At 42.7% G+C, this 20883-nt stretch overlaps 1 protein-coding gene across 1 annotated transcript in view; it reads right to left on the minus strand.

Annotated features, from left to right (window-relative positions):
* The window catches only part of GPC4 (glypican 4), a 120772-nt gene extending 101721 nt beyond the window's left edge, over positions 1 to 19051 (minus strand). The window contains exon 1 of the mRNA XM_037046044.1: positions 18333 to 19051. Coding sequence (XP_036901939.1) covers positions 18333 to 18492 — 160 coding nt within the window. The 5' untranslated portion in view covers positions 18493 to 19051. The remainder of the gene's footprint in view (positions 1 to 18332) is intronic.
* Between the last annotated feature and the right edge of the window lie 1832 nt (positions 19052 to 20883).

Genomic DNA, 20883 nt, shown 5'->3' on the forward strand with positions numbered 1-20883 from the left:
ATCAATAAAAAATCCCATTTGATATAGCAAAAACAAAAATAAAATATCTGGGAATAAGTCTAACCAAGAGGTAAAAGACCTGTATGCAGAAAACTACACAACACTGAAGAAAGAAAACAAAGAAGACACAAACAAATGGAAACATATACTGTGTTCTTGGATTGGAAGAATTAACATCATCAAAATGCCCATACTACCGAAAGCAATTTACAGATTCAATGCAATACCTATTAAAGTGGCAATGGCATATTTCAGACATAGAACAAACACTTCAAAAATTTATATGGAACCATAAATGACCCCGAATAGCAGCTGCAATTTTGAGAAAGAATAACAAAGTAGGAGGGATCACAATACCTGATATCAAACTATATTACAAGGCCACTGTCATCAAAACAGCCTGGTACTGGAATAAAAACAGGCACATAGACCAATGGAATAGAACAGAGAGCCCAGAAATAAACCCAACTCTCTACAGTCAATGAATATTCGATAAAGGGGGCAATCACATAAAATGGAGTAAGGATAGCCTTTTCAACAAATGGTGTTGGGAGAACTAGGCAGCTACATACAAAAAAATGAAACTCGAGCACCAACTTACACCACACACCAAAATTAATTCAAGGTGGATGAAAGACTTAAATATAAGCTGTGAAACCATTAAAGCCCTAGAGGAGAACATTGGCAGGAAAATCTCAGATATTCCACGCAGCAAGGTTTTTATTGATACGTCCCCTAGAGCAAGGGACATAAGGGACAGAATAAACAAATGAGATCTCATCAAAAGTAAAAGCTTCTGCATGGCTAAGGAAAACAGTATCAAGATAAAAAGAGAAGCAACTGTTTGGGAAAACATATTTGCCAATGATACCTCAGACAAAGGTTTAATCTCCAAAATATACAAAGAACTCACTCGACTCCACTCAAAGAGGACAAGCAACCCGATTAAAAAATGGGCAAAGGACTTGAACAGACATTTCTCCAAGGAGGACATACAGAGGATCCAGAGATACATGAAAAGATGCTCGATATTGCTAGCTATCAGGGGGATGCAAATTAAAACTACAATGAGATACCACTTTACACCAGTCAGAATGGCTACCATAAACAAGGAACAAACAACAAGTGCTGGGGAGGTTGTGGGGAAAAGGGGACCCTAGTTCACTGTTAGTGGGATTGCAGACTGGTACAACCACTATGGAAAACAGTATGGAATTTTCTAAGAAAACTAAAAATGAACGTGCCTTTTGACCCAGCAATTCCACTATTAGGAGTATATCCTAAGAATCCTGAAGCACCAGTCCAAAAGAACCTATGCACCTGAATGTTCACAGCAGCACAATTTACAATAGCCAAGAGTTGGAAGCAACCTAGATGCCCATTGGTCAATGACTGGATCAAAAAACTATGGTACATTTACACAATGGAATTCTATGCTGCAGAAAGGAAGAAGGAACTCCTACACTTTGCAACATCATGGATGGAACTGGAAAGCATTATGCTGAGCGAAATGAGCCAGGCAGTGAAAGACAAATACCGTATGATATCACCGTTAACAGGAATCTAAACAACAAAACAAACAAGCAAGCAAAATATGACCAATGACACTCAAATATGGAACAAGCTGACAGGGTCCAGAGGGGAGAGGGGAGAGAATCATAGGGGAAAAAGGGATGGACTCACATGAACAAGTATAAAGGACACATGGACAATAACTAAGGTGGGGGGCGGAAATGGGAGGGAGGTGGGGAGAACTGGAGTGGNAAGCTCCAGAAAAAAATACAACTAAGCAATGAAGAGACAGCCAACCTGTCAGATGCACTGTTCAAAGCACTGGTGATCAGGATGCTCACAGAATTGGTTGAATTTGGTCGCAAATTAGAAGAAAAAATGAAGGCTACGCTAAGTGAAATAAAGAAAAATGTACAGGGAACCAATAGTGATGGGAAGGAAAAAAGAATTCAAAAAAAATGAGGAGAGACTTAGAAAACTTCAGGCCAACTTTAAACGCTCCAACATCCGAATTATAGGGGTAGCAGATGGGAAGAGGAACAGCAACAAGTGGAAAACTTATTTGAATAAATAATAAAGGAGAACTTCCCCAATCTGGCAAAGGAAATAGACTTCCAGGAAGTCCAGGAAGCTCAGAGAGTTCCAAATATATTGGACCCAAGGAAGAATACACCAAGGCACATCATAATTACATTAGCCAAGATTAAAATGAAGGAGAGAATCCTAGAAGCAGCAAGAGATAAGGGGACAGTCACCTACAAAGGAGTTCCCATCAGACTGTCAGCTGATTTCTCAAAAGAGACCTCACAGGCAAGAAGGGGCTGGAAAGAAGTATTCCAAGTCATGAAATCCAAAGACCTACAGCCAAGATTGCTTTATCCTGCGAAGCTTTCATTTAGAATGGAAGGGCAGATAAAGTGCTTCTCAGATAAGGTGAAATTCAAGGAGTTCATCATCACCAAGCCCTTATTGTATGAAATGTTAAAGGGACTTATCTAAGAAAAAGAAGATAAAAAATATGAACAGTGAAAGGACAGCAAAGTCACAGTTATTAGCAACCACACCTAAAACAAAAGCAATCTAAGAGGACAGCTAGATCAGGAGCGGAACCATAGAAATGAAGACCACATGGAGGGTTAGCAACAGGGGAGTGGGAGGAGGAGAAGCGGGGAGAAGGTACAGAAAATAAGTAGCATAGATGGTAGGTAGAAAATAGACAAGGGGAGGTTAAGAATAGTATTGGAAATGTAGAAGCTAAAGAACTTATGGCACATGGACATGAACTAAAGAGGGATAATGTGGGTGGGAGGAGGTGTGCAGGGTGGAGGGAAATGAAGGGGGGAATGAAGGGGGGGGAAATGGGACAACTGTAATGGCATAATCAATAAAATATATTTAAAATTTTTTTTAAATGAATAAAAAATAAAAAGAAACATGAGCATAAAATTAACTGCTTCAGTGGAGAAAATTTAATACAACTAAGAAACATACTTTAGGTATGTGGTATCTGAAGAAATGTCCAACATTTTGCCCTAACCTGAATAAAATGACCTGCTATCATTCCTTATTGAAATTCAGGGTGAAAATTTACCTCTGTTTTGCAAAGAATGACTATCACAATTAAAATACTTTAGCAATACTGTTACTGTCCCTTGAAAACTGTCTGCAGTCAGGGTTGTACTTTCTTCAAGAGCATACACTATGAAACATACAATACTATGAAATTTATGGCTTGACCTAACTTTGATCTCACATCAATTAACTGTTGAAAATGATGAAAAACTCCTTCATGACCAATTTTGGTTTAGAAAACATTTAATACTTGAGGCAAGTTATATTTTGCAAAATGTAGGAGCTCTAAATATACATTTCTGAAATATCACCCCAGGAAGCACAAAGCACTGGTTTTAGTCTCAGGCATATAACACAGATTCAAAGACATTTCTGAAATTAATAACTGAGCCAAATGCAATCATTCCCTTTATTCTAAGTGATCAGCTGGCATTCCTCTCACATTAAAAACACATCTCAATTCTGGGGAGTTGTTCTTCTTTCCTGCGAAATATGAAGATACAACAGCAGCTGGGACTTCAAGAAGGAACACAAATACCCTGTTACTAACAGCATACCTGCCATTAATTTGTCTCTCGTGTTAACATGGTCAATTACAGAAATGTCTTCTACAAATCTGACTAACAGGAGGGAATATGGGCTGAATTATAGAATATTTTAAAGAAATGCAAAGTTATCACTTTCATACACAAAGTTGACCCCCCACATGCACACGCACACCAGAAGTATTGTAAACTAAAGCAACTTACAGGACTACTTTAATAAACATACATTTATAGTTAACACAATGGTTTCTACTAAAATGGTTGTTCCTGAAGTGTTTGGAAATGTACTCCTCCTATGCAGATGTTAAATATCTCCTAATATCATATTTACAGCATTAATTTGCTCAGCAAAACCTTTCATTAAAAAACTGGCACAGATAAAAACAAGATCAGCCTCAGCTCCATTACCCCAAAATTTCATCATATCTTATTTACTTTATTCTTGAGCTTAGTAGCAACCAAGTAAATATCGGGGCTCCAAAAGAAACATTAAAGAGGTTACTGGTGAAAATGGTATGTCTGTTTAAAAAATAAAAGCAGAGCCCTGGCTGGTGTGGCTCAGTGGGTTGAGTGCTGTCCTGTGAACTGAAAGGTCAATAGTTCCATTCCAAGTCAGGGCACATGCCTGGGTTGTGGGCCAGGTCCCCAGTTGGAGGCACGTGAGAGCCAGCCAATTGATATTTCTTTGGCACATTGCTGTTTTTCCTCTTTCTTTCTCCCCTCCCCCGTCTCTAAAAATAAAAAAATAAAATAAAAGCAGAGACAAATTAATCACTTCCCCCTAAACTTAAAGGTATGTTTAGATAGCTAAGGATTGGCTTGTCCTTTCATGAACTCATACATCTTAGTCCACATCATGAGTGCTGGATAGCATATGGATCATTAGATCAATTATTGTTTATCAACAATAAACAAAATGCTGATTTCTGTTTTTGTTAAAAAGATTTTACTTTTTTAGAGAGAGGAAGGGAGGAAAAAGAGACGAACATCAATGTGCGACTGCCTCTCACACACCCCCTGCTGGGGACTGAGCCACACCAGCCAGGGCTGATTTCTGTTTTTAATCGGGCAATTTATCCTTTTAATAAAAGTATTTAAAACAGGGCATATGGCCCTGACCACGTGGCTCAGTTGATTAGAGCATTATTCCATACACCAAAAGGTTGGGGGCTCAATTCCTGGTCAGGGTACATACCTAGGTTGCAGGTTCCAAACCTAGAGTTAATGTTTCTCTCTCACATTTCATATCTCATCTCATCTCATGTCATATCATATCTCTCTTTCTCTCAAATTAGTAAACATATCCTCCAGTGAGATTTAAAAAAAAAAAACAGAGCACTCTGGCCAGTGTGGTAGCTCAGGTGGTTGGACATCATTGCACAAAGCAAAAGGCCTCAGGGTTTGATTCTGGTCAGGACACATGCCTGGGTTTCGGATTTGTTCCCTGGTCAGGGTGTGTACAAGAGGCAACAAATCAATGTTTCTCTCTCACTCATCAATGTATCTTACCATCTCTTTCTCTCTCTCTCTTCCTCTCTCTCTAAAAATAAATAAATAAAATCTATTTTAAAAGAGCACATGCTGTGTTCATATTTAAATTAATATTTAAAATATGGCATACTTTGTCCTGGCTGGTGTGGCTCAATGGATTGAATGCCAGACTGTGAACCAAAAGGATGCTGGTTAGGTTCCCAGTCAGGGCACATGTCTAGGTTTCGAACCAGGTCCCCAGTGGGGGGCGTGTGAGAGGCAACCATACACTGATGTTTCCCTGCCTCTCTCCCTTCCTGCCCCTCTCTAAAAATAAGTAAAGTATTTTTTAAAAAGTAGGGCACACCTTAATCTGCATATCTAAGCGAGACCTGGTCCCTGCATACAAACATATGCAACCAATTCACTACAAATGCAGTTTATTGCATTAAACAGAGAACTTGCTGCTTCAGCCTCTGTCATTGCAATGCAATGTAGTATGTCCTTGGTGTAACACAAGGGGTGTAGATTAGAAGATGGCTAACAACACTGGGTTTTAACCAGGAAACACTAGGAACACTGGGGCCTCATGACTGCTCATGTACCTCTACATTAAACTGGTGGTGCTTATTTATACTGTAACATCAAAGTCTCTCATCAGAGCTTTGAATTTCTGAACAAGTTAACAAAAAAATAAGACCCTATTTTTATCTGCAGGAAGCATCTAAAATTTGGGAAACCCTCAATTATATTTCCATTAAAAAGGAAATAAAATTCTGAAACATAATCTTCACTTGAAACAGGGAAAACCCTGTTCTCAGAGCCTCAGTGTAGAGCAAGGAAGGATCCTTCCCATCCCGTTATGATAACTGCTGAACATTTATCACTCAGTTTGCATTTGCTTACAGTCCTATCTCTCTGGACAGCTTCTGCATTTGCTCTCCACAGCAAGGGTACGCCTCTCCTCTTGGCAACCTGCACACTTGGTCACCATTAAAAAAGGCTTGGGGAAGAGAAGGAATCCTCCTACCAACTGACAGGTGCACCTGGTCTGTATTTTGCTGAACCAGACTTCTGCAACAATTATTACTGGAATAGAGGGTTTTGTTTTGAGCTACTTACCACTGGGGGAGGCAACTAGTATTTTTATGTTCTCTACAGGAATGAGAGTAGCTGCCAACTTTTTACAAAAGCTAGAAAACTCTCATACTTATAGTACTGTGGTGGTTCCTCGGCAGACCACTCCAAGAAGAGAAAACAATAGTGTAAAGTGGCACAAGAGTTCACTTTGCATTTTCTGGTGTTTAAGCCCAATTCCTAAAATGAGGCCAAGGTCTATAGCCAAGGTCTATAACCAAGGTCTATAACCAGGCCAAGGTCTGTGTAAACCTCACCAACTTAGGCCTATCTCCCTTGAAGTACTCCACCAAGTACTCCAGAATTCACCTCAGGACCCACTGTAAGAAACAGATGCTGGCCATTCAAGTATCCAGTAAAAAGCACTATTCCTGGGAAATAGGAACTGCATGGGCCTAAAAATGAAGAGTCTACATATTCAAGAACACTATGATGCACCCTGATTATCATTCACCAAGTGCTGCTCCTTGAAAGTAATTATCACAACTGTAACTAAATACTTATTTGAAGAAGCCCTGAGTCAATATGTCTCACTGTACTATTTAGACTGTGAGCTCCATGAATGTGAGGTTTGGCTTATTGTCCTTTTTGATCACTGCATTAGCCCCAATGCCTAGCACAATGTCAATTAGTAAGCACTCATAAATAGGTGCTAAATGAATGAATTCAGCAACTACTGATAAAGCACCTCCTTTCTACAGATGGAGATTCAAATGCGTACCCTCATACTCAAAAGTCATAAAGAGTCGGTTGTGCCTTCTGAAGGTTTCTTCCTAGCTAAGAGCATCCTATTTGCAAGGAGTACTCTTTCATGCATTCATTCAATAATCATTTCTGGCACTATGCTGGCCATTGGGTATAGGACAGTGAATAAAAGAGGCAAAGTCCCTGCCCTCCAGTCAGATGGTTAGAGCTGCAAAGAATAAAGGAGAGTGGCAAAGTGTGTGGGGTGTTCAACTTTATACACGTCAGAAAAGGCTTCTCCATTATGGTGATAAGTATGCAAAGCCCTAAATCATGTGATGGAGTGAGCCAAGCTGCTTGCAATATGGGAGTAGAATGTTCTAGGTATTGAAATTAAGTGCAAAGGCCCCTTTGAGTGTGCCTGGTATGCTTGAGAATGTGAGATACTACCATATGGGGTGGGCCGGTGGGGTGAATGACATGGGAGAATCCAGTGCAAACTGGCATGGGAGATCGTGTAAGGCCTAATAAGCTTTGGCTTTTACTATGGGTGGCAAGAGGAGCCACTGACTGGAGCATTTTGAGCAGAGAAGTTATATGATCTGAGTCAGATTTAACAGAATAGGACTGTGCTGGCTGATATGCTGAGAATAGCCTGGAGCAGGGAACAGACAGGAGCAAGAGCCAGAGCAGACAAGCTAGAGGCAACTGCAGTAATCCAGGCAAGAGGTTATGGGGATGAGACCAGGCTAGTAGCTGTCGAGGTGGAAAGAGAGGAGAACAGATGCTAGATACATCTTGAAAGCAGAATTCAAAGGTAGAGATTATGAGAGAACATCCAAACAGAACATTTCTTACCCTGTCACCTGAATTTTTGTTCAAGTCACAAAACAACTGACACAGTCCCTTATTTTGGAAGGTGGTGATTTCTTCCTTTTGCCCTCCAACTTGAAAGATACGAAACTGTCTTCTAAGACTGCCGTGCTCCTTAATGATCAAATGACCTCCTACCAGTAGAGCCTTCTTCCCAGAGGACCCAAAGGGGCAGGGGAAAAGAAGTTAATTCCAAATTGGGGATAAACAAGGCAGAATATTAACCATCCAGCCATCTGGATGCATTTAGTTTAAATTCAGTTTCAAGTGAACCCACTGTACCCCTCCTGTTTCAAAAATTCTCCCCATAAACACACACACACAAAGTATACCTCATCAGAGCCTTCAACATCCTAGGCAGAGTGATTTTTAAGGACTATTTCTAAAGAACACCAGTGAAAAGTGTCCTGTTTTCCTTTTTAAAATCCTAGCATGGGGAAATATTCTATAATTAAGGCAATTTTAACAATAGCAGATAATAATTTGACTATAAATTGTAAGGAATGTAATGACTGCTTATTCTGGCACCAAAGAAGCAGGGCTTGCTGTGAAGTGACTGCCAAGAAAAATGATACTCCCACTCAGACTGGACCACTGCAAGTAGTAACTGTTAACCACATGCTTTACACTGCAGTTTGCAAGGACACAGTGCTTTGTTTTTATCTTTACCCAAACACCAGACTGGAAACTCAATGGAGACAAACCGGGTGCTGGAATACAAACAATAACTGAAGGGAAAAAAATGTTCTGTGGCTAAATGCTTGCTGGAATGCCTACGTCAAGGGTTTGGAGAACTAAGAAAACCTCTGAGGTCCAAAAGAAACTACTTCCAGTCTGCTCCTGTAGACAGATGCTCAACATATAAGAATGAAGCGAGGCTGAAAGATGCTTTAGAAAGCCAACTGACAAAGCAGCTGTGAGAAGAAAGGACTAACAAGAAAAGAATGGCTGGAGTGATGCTGAAACCAGGTGACCTGGAGCTAGACTAGACGAAGACAGCAATCCCACCTGAGGCCTAACCTGAGCTTCCTGGGGAAGAGAGAGTAAGCACCTAGGAGAAAGGCTGAAGCAAGGAACAGAAGGAAAAGCAGAATCTTGTTTCTAAAAGCATCTCTGCAGGTACGGCTAAATTCCTGTTCATTTCTGGAATAGACAATGTAAGAAGAGACCATTTGTCTACCAGGACTAAAACAAACCACATGAAATACTCAGATCCTACCTCTAAGCAAGCCAAGAAATAAAGAACACTATATTCTACATTTGAAAAAATATTCTTGCCCTGACTGGCGTGGCTCAGTAGATTGAGCACCAGTCACCAGTTCGATTCCCAGTTGGCACATGCCTGGGTTGTGGGCCAGGTCCCCAGTGTAGGGCATGCGAGAGGCAACCACACATTGATGTTTCTCTCTCCTTTTTCCCCTCTGTCTAAAAATAAATAAAATCTTTAAAAAATAAAAATAAAGGAAAGAGTCTTTTCCCTTTCTTAGCCATCCAGGGCTGAATGTATTAGAAATTTAAAATATATTAATTGAAGTAAATGGGGATTAAATAGAAATATCCATTCCTGGAATAAATAGAAAAGTCGAAAATCATGTTTGAAGTTATTTTTTAATTGAAAACATTTCTCAAACACCTACCTCATACTACACCATATGATAGAAATTAGAGATACGGTTCCTCTCAGACCAAGCATGATTGGGCAAGAAGGACTTCTTTTTTTTTTAAATTCAAACAGCCACAAGGTCAGAGACAAGGACCATCAAATGTACCCTCATTTTTAATACAGTACTATCCTTAACTTCTAGTGTTTCTTTAATTATGATTATACATTTACTTAGTTTGGTAAATGTTTAAAAGGGAAACCAATATTCAAATATTTAAACCTGTCACTCTAACTAAAAACCAACTCTTGCCTCCTATGACTTTAGGTCAGAGTGTCAGTTTCCCAATCAGTGCACAGCAGACAATATCAGGAACTACATGTACCTTAGATATTCAAGAATGCTTAGAAAAGAAGGTGCTAAGGAACAAAATCACCAACCAAAAGCTCTCAAGAAAGTAAGCCTCTGAATTTATTTTTAATATTATTTTATTGATTATACTTTTACAGTTATCCCTATTTTCCCCCTTTACCCCCTCCACCCACCCTCCATTCCCTCAGGCAATCCCCCCATGGATGTGACCCATTTTATGACTCAGAGATGACCCATGGACACCACTGTTTATGTCCATGGGTCACGAGTATAAGTTCTTTTAAGCCTCTAAATGTATGATGTACAGCCTTTAAGATACTGTTCAAAGAAAAGGGCAAAGTGGCACATAGAACTCACTCCTTATTGATCCACCACTGTTGGGAAACTAGATGCTCTATACAGATAAACATGTAAGTCAACTGAACTTTTTCCTCTCTTTCAAGAGCTATTTTTGCATTTTAAATATGCATAACTTTCTAAACTTTGTAATCAGAATATACCAAACAATTATTTAATACTGCTGTGAAATATACTAGTGATCTCAAAGGTTACAGAGGTGCCTCTTGAGCATTCCCCATCTTAAAAGGTCAAGTTGCCAAAATCAGCCAAGTTGTGGGTCTACTGTTCGGCTTCTGGCCTCCCGGCCTCCCGACTGTTTCACAGTGGCATTGTTCACTTCTCCCAGAAGTCACCTTGCCTGCCTCTCAAACTATCCCTTCCTCTTATCCCTCCACTCCACAACTAGTGCTACTTGTTAACTTCTAATCAGCCATGACCTGGGAAGCCAGATAACCTAAGCTTCAGCTTCCATTTCTAAAACCTATCTACCTAATTTGAATGTAAGCACCTCAAAAGCTTGGTTCCTGTTTTAAACCTGTTTGAATCCTCAGCACCTAGCATTCTGCTATTGATGGAATAGCTATTCAATCAATGATTGCAGATGATAAATTTCTGAAAGCTCTTTCTACAAGCAGATAAAATACATGGGCTTTATGACAGCTGTTTTCATCATTAAGCTTTCCTGCTTACTTCCACATTCCCAGCTGTGTTCTGGATGGCTGTGCCGGCCAGAAGCCTAGGGATTTACCGTACTTCTATTTCTTGATAAGATACTTGAAGAGAATAAACACATGGCAAAGAGGACATTAAAGTAAGGGATAAAGGGATTTCTTTATTTTACCAATAAAGACAAAGAGGAAAAATATCACCCAGTACACTGACACCTAATCAATAAGTGACAAGACTGAATTCTTTTCTATCTAATTCTCTCCAAAGCACTTTCCATGCCCTAGTCTTAATTCTCTACCCGGCACAGCATCACTGCATAGTATATACTGTATCCTCATCAAAAATATTTCCCAAGTTTAACAAACCTCCCTCTTAAGTCCAAGTTAGCTGAAATTAACACAATTATAATGTTAATTTGCACTGAGTCTAAATTAAAGCTCCCTACGAAGATAACACTTCATGATGAATTTGATTGAAAAATTTAGAATCACAATCTCAGAGATGGAAGGGACCTCAGAGGTCATCTAGAGTGATGGTTCTAAACCATGGCTGATCATCAGAACCACTGGGGAGCTTTAAAAAAATTACTATAACCTAGTCACACTGCCAGAATGTATGATTTAATTAGTCTGGGGTGGTGCCCAGACACAGGACTTTAAAAGCTCTCCAGGAGGTTCTAATGGTAGCCAGGGTTGAGAATCCCTGACCTAATCCAGCACTGTACTAACATTTTTCAGACAAAGGAGAACCTTACCAAAACTATGAGGTGACTAATTTGTCACGAAAGTAAGCTAGAAACCATGCTCTTTCCAAGAAACCATGTCTTCTCCATGTAAACTAATATAGGACAGTGGTGTTTCTTTTCTATCATTTTCTCTCCTCAGTAAACCAACATCCTCACCTATCCCAAAGCAAATGTATTTTTTTAATATTCTTTGCCTTGGAATCCCATTGCATAATTCTAGAAAACCTAAACTATATATGTCTATGTCAATATAGTATCCACTTCTTTTTTCTCAAAGAACTCTGGGAGGTTAATCAGGCATGGTTTCCCCTTAAAGAACCATACTGCTTTTCCTCTGATAAGTTAGACTCAGCTGCCCCATCCTTTTCATCATTATCATCACATGGGCCTTCTTTCAAATACCTTGCCAGTTTTACCTCCAATGCTCCTTCAGCCCACTTAATTTCTATCACCTCCGATTCTCTTTTGCCTCACTTAATTTCTAGTTTATACCTGCCCTGCCATACTTTGTGGACTTCCATCTTCTCTTGGCTTAAACTCTTTCCATTTTGTGAAAGATGCATTTTTCCCTGAAGCAGCCTCTTCTACTCTGCCAGTTAGTTAGTCATGCAGAGTTTTTTTTTCTTCCCCCAAGCAGCTGGTCTTTTTGATGTCTGGCACACATTTATCTGGGCTTCCAATAAGATGTTTTTACATAGTTTCCAGGCTTCCTGGAGGTTATTGACTTTTTTAACTCTTCCATTCAATTTTTTCCCTAATTTTTAACATTTGTTAGAGTTTCTTTTTCAAAAGTTGAATACCTGGCTGATAGATCTCTTTGATTTTTCTCTTCCACCAGATTGCTGAATTAAATGCATCAGAACTTAAATATAATATTTCAAATTACCTCCAGGATGGAATCACTTCATGAATTTCTTCTGCACTTTCATGTGCTCTGTAGTAAGCAACAGATGTTTAACCAAGTGGAACTGAAAATGCTAGTTCTTACTTGTTTGTATTTTAGTGTGTCTGCTTACATAAAATGTTCTGATATCCTTAAGCCTGTGTTCCTGTTTGGTAAGGAAAATAAACTCAAAGTTTTTTTTTCAAGTTAACCAATGTGCATTAAACAGTGCTATACACTGAATCTAATGTGTTAAACTACTTTTCTAAATTTGTTCTCCACTGCCTAGTCACAAAAGTCTCAACTGTTTGTTACTTAGTATTTTATTCAAAGTGGGAAGAAAAACAGAATTCTGAATCTTCCTCAAAAATTTCTGTAACACCCAGTTATTAATGAAGTGGTAAAGACAACTGCCCCCACCCCCCTCCAAAGAATATAACATTCTCCACATTACCTGGCTGGTGTGGCTCAGTGGACTGAGTGCCAGCCTGCAAACCAAAGGATCGAGGTTCAATTCCCAGTCAGGACACATGCCTGGGTTACGGGTCAGGCCCCCAGTAGGGGGGCATGGGAGAGGAAACCACACATTGATGTCTCCCTCTCTTTCTCCCTCCCTTCTTCCCCTCTCTCTGCAAGTAAATATAATCTTTAAAAAATAAAATAAAAAGAAATGAAGCTGGTAATGTGCAGGATGGAATGGGAGAATAACAGACAATGGCAGGGAGACCAGTTAAAACTGACTGAAAATGCCCTGGCTGGTGTAGCTCAGCGGATTGAGTGCGGCCTGTGAACCAAAGGGTCCCTGGTTCAATTCCCAGTCAGGGCACATGCCTGGGTTGTGGGCCAGCACCCCAGTGGAGGGTGCAGGACAGGCAACCGCACACTGATGTTTCTCTCCCTCTCGTTCTCCTTCCCTTCCCCTCTGTCTAAAAATAAATAAATAAAATCTTAAAAAAAAGAATGACTTTCGAAAACAGCCCACTGACAGGTCTCCCTGCTTTTTATTCCGCACCCCGCCCCCTCAGCAATCTTAACACTAGCAGGGCCACTAGCTATTTTCCTAAAACAGCTTGACTAATGACATTTACCTCCTCAGAAACCATCAATGACTCCACATGGCCCAGAAATTACAATTTACAGTATATTGCTTCTACTGTTAACACTAGATTGTCTTTGTCTGGGTGTAACATGTTGCCTGCAAAGGATATGGTTGAGTTCTCTCTACTACAATATCACAATAGTGATATGATGATGGTCATTTACTAGTTAATTGATGATCCTCTCATAGCTTATATTTCTAACACCAGCCTTCATGGGAGTTGGGAAGGTACTTTCTTATCTTACTATCTGTACAACATAGCATAAGCTATACTCTGGGTCAGGTAAGACCTGAATTCAAATGCCACCTCTACCATTCACCAGGTATGAGACTGAATCTATGTATAAATCCCTTGGGATGTTTTCTGGTCTGTAAAATGGGGATGATGAAGGTAATAATTCTGACCATCATATGGTTGCTGTGGATTATAAATGATCTCATGTAAATCCCTTAGGGTAGAACCTAGCCCAGAGAAAACACTGAATGGCTTACTATCTTTTCATGAGGCCAAAATGCACTTTTTGCGAACAATATGGAAAGAACCTCAGTAGGAAAACAGCTACTGTTATTGGGGAGCCAGAGACTCACTTCCAAATGATTTTGGTTAGTACCAATGTCCTTCCCCATGTAAAGACAACAAAAACTTCCTTTTTCCTTCCTCAGTCTAGTCTCCCACTACTCTTGAAATTGCATGCAAGCCAACATGAGTTAATAAAAAGGAAAATAGTAATTAAGCTAAATCAAACATTTTATATTGTATGTTCTAACTGGACATGAGTTGCATAAGCCAGAACTTTTTACTGAGGTTTGTTGTTATTTTGTTTTTTATGAGCATGTTCAGGAGGTGTTTCCTATACTACTACCTGGGACAACTTCTATACTGACAGGCCCTGTGGCTCAATTACACCTCTTCTCAGTTGAAACACAAGTAACCAAACTGATGATGCCAAAAGAATAGATCATAAGTTCTTTGCAATATCCAACGCATCTACTTAAACTGGGGGAAAAAAGGAATGCAAATCTTTAAGACATGCTGTGCACCCTACAGGTAATCATCAACTCAAGCCCTGGCTGGTGTAGCTCAGTGGACTGAGCACGGGCCTGTGAAGCAAAGGGTTGCCGGTTCAATTCCCAGTCAGGGCACATGCCTGGGTTGGGGGCCAGGTCCCCAGGAGGGGGCATGTGAGAGGCAACCTCACATTGATGTTTCTCTCCCGCTCTTTCTCCTTCCCTTCCCCTCTCTCTAAAAATAAATAAATAAAATATTTAAAAAGAATCATCAACTCAGTTTCAGAAAGTATTCCTACCTCTCCCCCCTCACACATATTTTGCCGCGTAATCCTAACATAGTTTATGTCTTTCCCAGGATCCTTTGGGGTATGCATTCGTGTATGTGTGCACATGCACAGGTGCATTGCTCATGCACATAAATGGGAAAAACAAAACAATTCCAAAAATCACAACTATGACACAAAGGTCTTATTAACATCATTGAATGTCACTATGGAAGGGACCTTTAGCAAGCTTAAGAACATTTCTAACCAACTACACCTCAGTCTTAAAGACAATTTCAACAAAAAATAGATTAGTAATAAAATGCCAATTATCCTGTCTTTATGGAGAAAGTCACAGGAGAATTGTTAGGTTTTGAAATCAATATTATTTTATTATTAGTGAACTAGCATTACCTAGCTAATACTTGAGTCCCAAATCTATTCTCTTGGAATTTCTGGGGACTCCTTTCTCCTCATCTGTACCACTCACACAGTACTTATCACACACCATGTTGTATTCCTATTATGTGTATGCATGGTTTGTCTCTCCCCTACCTAGAAAGGTACAGGTGGCAGAGGCCCCTCTTGCCTTTCTTTCCTCCACTATGCCAAGCACATAGTGAATATTGCACATAGTAGGAACTCAAAAAAATATGCCAATTGAACACTAAACAAACACCTATTCTTTATGTTAAAGACCCCTTGTGATTACAGCATCTGGGCTACCCATTATTTGATAAGTTCAGGGGTACATACAGGACTTCAACTGGAAGCCCTGTCAGCACGATATAACCCCCAATGCCCTTGAGAGCATATCAAATTATCTTAATTATAATCTAAAAAGACTGTGAGTACTTAAGAACATGGAGTATTCTTCAAGCCTGTTCAAACCATTGGAAGGCAAGTGCAAGGCCCTCAGGAACAAAACCTTCAACTTGAGCTAAGCCTGAGGCTAGGTACACAGACACTGTGATCCTGGAATTTTTGCATTTATATATCATCACCACCAAGACCATCACAAGGGAAAGTGCCTGGCAATGAATTAGTTCAGACATAAGCTGAATACAAGTCATTATATTGACTATATGCCCCCAAATGACCAAAATTTTCTGAGTGTAGCCCAGGGAAGATAAGGCTAATGTATGCATATTGAGAGGCCAGGCTGATGGTAAAGATTACCCCTGTTTCTATACTGGCCGTCTAAAGGTATTTACTTGGGTCTGTCTGTGTTGTGACAGTGTCCTAGACTCAAATGAATGCCTCTAACACTCCACATTTTTGAGCCATTCAGTCATGCATTTTTGTTATTGTTGAAAGTGGTGCGAAATTGCACTGCATGAGCTAAAATCCTTGGTGGTCTTCCAAGGATTCCAGCTAAAAAGGCACTTCCTTTGTTCCTCAGGAGAATGCAGTCCAGTAGGTCATTCAAAAGGGGAAATAAAAGCAGCAGCCCTGGGAGGGAGATGAAGGACAAGACAAAAAGAATAAAATGTTTTGGGTGTGAGCACATTAGCTTCCATTTCCTGCTGCTGGTCACTAATAACTCTCCTATCTTTGGAGAGAAAATGTCCAGATGGACACATGCAAAAGTAATCCTCAGGTGTTTTCTGGACATCATGACAATCAAAGGGAACACCTAGTCACAACCATTGAGCACCTATCGAACTTCCTTTTCCCTGAGAAGCTGGCTGGGGAAGATGTCCTGTGGCTGCAAGACTGCACAAAGCAAAGTTGGAGAAAGTAAGGAGGGCCATTTCACAACCTACTCCCTGAATGCCTCTAGTCCATCTCAAAGGCACATATTGTTTGCATGAGCAGAAGATGAAAACTTGTCACATTCCCATTAAGTACATCACTGCATCTATCCCTTCAAAATGTGGGAATGACAACTGTAACCTTCACGCCAATCATCTCCGCTGGGCCAGGGCCCAAACTGTGCAGGGCACAAAGACCCCAGGTCTGACCTGCAGAGCCCCCGAGCTTCAGTAACTGTTGGTTCACTTCACTTTTTCTGGCTGGGCGGGAGGAAGAGTGTAAAGAAAGAGGGCTTTTCAGGGCTCTACAACCAATAAAATCGTGCCTCCGTGACATACTTGAGCTCCCGAGAAGACCAGCAGCTAAGACCAAATAGTTTCTAATCAGTATAGTGTGCGAGTTATTTGATAACTGCAAAGGTGCAGTGGGCTTCTAGGTTGCACCAACAACTTCTTGGGTTGCCAGTTATACTCTGAAAATGCCCAACGCCTTCCCTCAATTATCTTTGCAAGTTATATGTAATTGATAACTGCACTTAATCTACATGGTTATTAATTGTCCTTCCAAAAAATGACCCCCAAGTCTTCCTAAACCTTTGGAAGTGCCTGGTTGAAATTGCAGTATTTCCTTTGCCAATTGCCGGCCCCCAGCCCGCCCCACCCAAGTGACCGACACCCAGAAGCAAAATCGCGCTCTGCTCACTTCCATGAAAGGTTCGGAATGGAGGATTGGCCCCAGGACTCAAATCGCTCACTTCAACCTTAAGTTATGCTGGCCACCAGCCAGCTAGATTCGAGGTTCTTTCTGAACCCTCCAGGCGAACGGACTACCTGTGCCGCGACAGGCCCATGGGGCGGCGCGCAACAGTTAGCCTCTGAGAGGGAGAGAGAGACCGGGAGGGGACCGGTCCGACCACCTCAGCCGGCCTCGCAAGGAGAAATTTGAAGGGCGCCGGCAGGAAAGCTACCTCCCCGGCACTCCACGCAGGGCTTTACCCCCAGGAGCCCCTAAGCGCCGAAATCCGGTGAACTTTTTTTCACAGGCTAAACAGTGCTATTTGCATAACCATCTCCTAGCAGAGACTCAGGTTTCCTGTAATCAGTCCTTTCAAAGGTTTGTAATTCAATGTGCAATTAACCCTTAAAATGAGGTGAGAAAAAGAAAGTGGAGGAAATAATCTTCTCGTCCAACACCTTCCGGAAAAGAGAAGTGTTCCCAAAAGTCAGGTTTGAAAGCGTGGAGAGTCTTTTTTTAAAGGCGCCTCCTAAAACCGCCGTATCTACTCAGACTAGTCTGTGTCAACGGTGGGAGAGAAATGGGGAGAAGGTTTTCAAGTAACATCAATGAAACATCAATTCAAATTCCACGTTTTGCGCTCCCCGGAATCTGGCAACCTCTAAAAACTCTTCACCACCACCCCATTGGTGACCTCCACCCCCGCAACCGGCTCTCTTGACCCACAAAACAAAGCGGGGAGTCCAGTAAGAAGTTCAACCCGGAAAAGGCGAGGGAACGGGTGACGCGCACTCTGAGGGCTTCCTGGGAATTGGGAGGACTCCGGGGGGCGAGGGGATAAACAGCAGGAGTGGCACTGGGCAATTCTGTTGTGCTCCGCCACTGGCAGCGCCTCGGGGGCCGCAGCTCCACGGGAACCTTCTACGCTGATAGGGCTCACTCTCTAGCTCTCCCTCTAGGCTACCTGCGTCCGGCGCGGGGGGAGGGGGGCGGCAGGTCACGGAGCTTCTGTGGCCCCTTCTCTGAGTACTCGTCTGGGCGCTTGTCCCCCAGGGTATCCCACCTACCGTTGATCTCATGCGTGGGGGCATCGTTCTTGTTGAAGCCTTTTGACACGTAGAGACGCCGCACTTCCGAGCAACTTTTCGACTTGAGCTCGGCAGCCAGCAACGCAGCGCTGAGTATGGCCAAGGTGCAGAGAAGCGCTGGCAAGCCGAACTGTGCCATGGTGCGGGCAGGATGGACGCACTCTGACCTTCGCGAAGGGATGAAAAGTGGCGGGCGCGGACCCTAGGGCTCGCGAGTGAAGCGAGAGGGAGTAGGAGTTGGAATAAGAGTTGGAGGAGGAGGAAAACGGCAGAAGGAGGAGACGCGGGACGAAAAGTGGAGCTGGGCCTCGAGCGTCAGGCAACGGTCCCCGGTGCCAGGCGCCCGGCCGAGAGAGAAGGAGACGGAGGTTGTAGAAGCAGTGCGTAGCCCAAGGGAGCGAAGGCGCGGACCCGTAACTCAGAGGTCCGTGAGGACAGGGAGCGGGACGACCTGGCCGGCCGACGGGACAGGGACGCAGGGTGGGAGGGAAAGGTGGCAGGCTCCTCGGGGGCCGCGGAGGGTGTGAGCAGCGGCTGGCGCTCCTCGCGCGCGGCTCGGGCTGCCCGGCGCTGCCCCACTCTCCTGACTCCACTCGGCTCGCTCACTCTGCCCTCGGCCACACGGCTCTACCCTCCTCAGCTCCGCCGCTGATTGACTGGCCGGCGTGCACGGCGACGCTGGGCAAACTTGGCCCGGCGGGCGGCACAGGGGGTGGGGGCGGGCGGCGGGGGGGCCGGAGACGGGCGGGAGCTGGTAAGGTCGGGATGGGAGAAAACCTGGAAGCGGGGTTGGATCCGGAGTAGCTAAATCCACTTCCTAGGGGGCCGCACCAGGCGCGCGGCGCTCCCTCCAGAGACACGCCCCACAGGGCTCCTCCTTCCTCCTCTCCTCCGGGAAGGCGGGGAGCCTGCCCACCGCCCCTCAACCGTAGAGGAAAGGCTAACTTCTCCGGAGTAAAGGGGCCAAGCCCCTGGGGCACCGAGTAGCTGGGGACTTGTCCTAAAGCCCACGTTCGAGTCCTAGGCTTTATGCGCGCGGCCACCTGACCCACTGCCTGTGGGCCAAAGCCCGGCGAAAACCCTCTAACCTTGATACCTGCTCCTGTTCCCCGCTGCCTTGAACCACTTAGTTCCTGGGTCAGGGGAAAGCGCTGGTATTACTCGCACTGTTTCTCTTGCAAGTATCTTGGGGACTTGAGACTCAAAGCTGGCCCTAAAAGCTCACCTGGCCTCTTCAGACCTTCTTGGCGCTCTTGGAGCACCGCTTTGTTTAGAACCCTGGCTTAGCATTTGTCTCCTCGCCTCCACCCCTCTCCACCATGCCTAGTTCTGCTGAGCCCTGGTTTTCTAAACCCTGAAGTGGGGGTGAGGACAAACTGCGAGGCGATGGAACCAAGTTAGCGTTGATCTTAGAATCCTGGCCCAAACCAACCTTCTGCACGTAGGGAAACAGGCCAAGATAAGGGTAGCGACTTGCAAATAGCATGCAGCTACTGGGTGGGGGTCCAAAATCCGAATTCAACTCCCGGGTCACAGGGAATAAAGGTAGCCCAAGATCCCCAATTCTTCTCTACTCTCACCACTCTGGGACCCAGTCTCCCCTTAGCCATCAGGAAAGTGGAAATAGGTGAGTCTTCCCTCCTTCCAAGCTTTGTCATATTCCATTAATGAGTGTTTTTGAAGCTCCCAGGGCTCCTTTAATGAAGGGAACTGTGCAGATTGGGAACTTGTCATTACAGTTGTTATTGTTACACTCTGCTTTAAGAGGTTACAATGAGAAGTGCATCAGACACCTCGGGAGTGTGCTGGGAACTGGGCAGATAAAAGGGGCTGGAACTTATTATTTGGCTAGACTCTCAATTCCCATAAAATTACATAGGGTGAAGATATGAACCATCATTACAATTATCATCCTCCTAGGGTTTGTTGAGACTTCCTCCACTGTTGTTTGCAAACCACGTTGACAAGCTTGACTGTGAAGAGATGTAGAAACTAGCATAGCTGTTGTTTTGAATGCCTACTGCAAACTCTTCTACATTTTATTAGCTCTTGGAGATCACCAGGAAAAACAGACAGATTGTGACCTGTCTATACGTGGGACTTAGAATGGAATTTCTGTGGGTTGGCAGACCTCTAACTCTGTGACAAGGAAAGGAGTTTTTCTAAACATGCAAACTCAACGACAAATGAGTTTCCAGCCATTTCCGATGGACTTTCAAATAGTACAGGTTTCCTTCAAACTGATAACCATCAAGCCCTCAAGGCATTGCTGGGGCTTAGCCCAGCACTTTTAACTTTCACTGATTGATGCATTTAGTTAAACGTGTTCTTTACCAAAGAGAATATAATCTGACATGAGGCCAAGATTAATATTAAAATAAAATCCAGCGACCTTAAATGAGAAAAAGACACTTCCAAACCATGAAGCCCCAATCAGAAAGCTTCTTTTCACACCAAGTCCAGGGGGAAATCATTCCGGTCCTCCCAGTTTACTCCTGTTCTTTCTGTTCATGTATTATTAGCCAAAACT

This window comes from Sturnira hondurensis, unplaced genomic scaffold (assembly GCF_014824575.4).
Source record: "Sturnira hondurensis isolate 20B ecotype Veracruz unplaced genomic scaffold, ASM1482457v3 Scaffold0004786, whole genome shotgun sequence".
NCBI lineage: Eukaryota > Metazoa > Chordata > Mammalia > Chiroptera > Phyllostomidae > Sturnira > Sturnira hondurensis.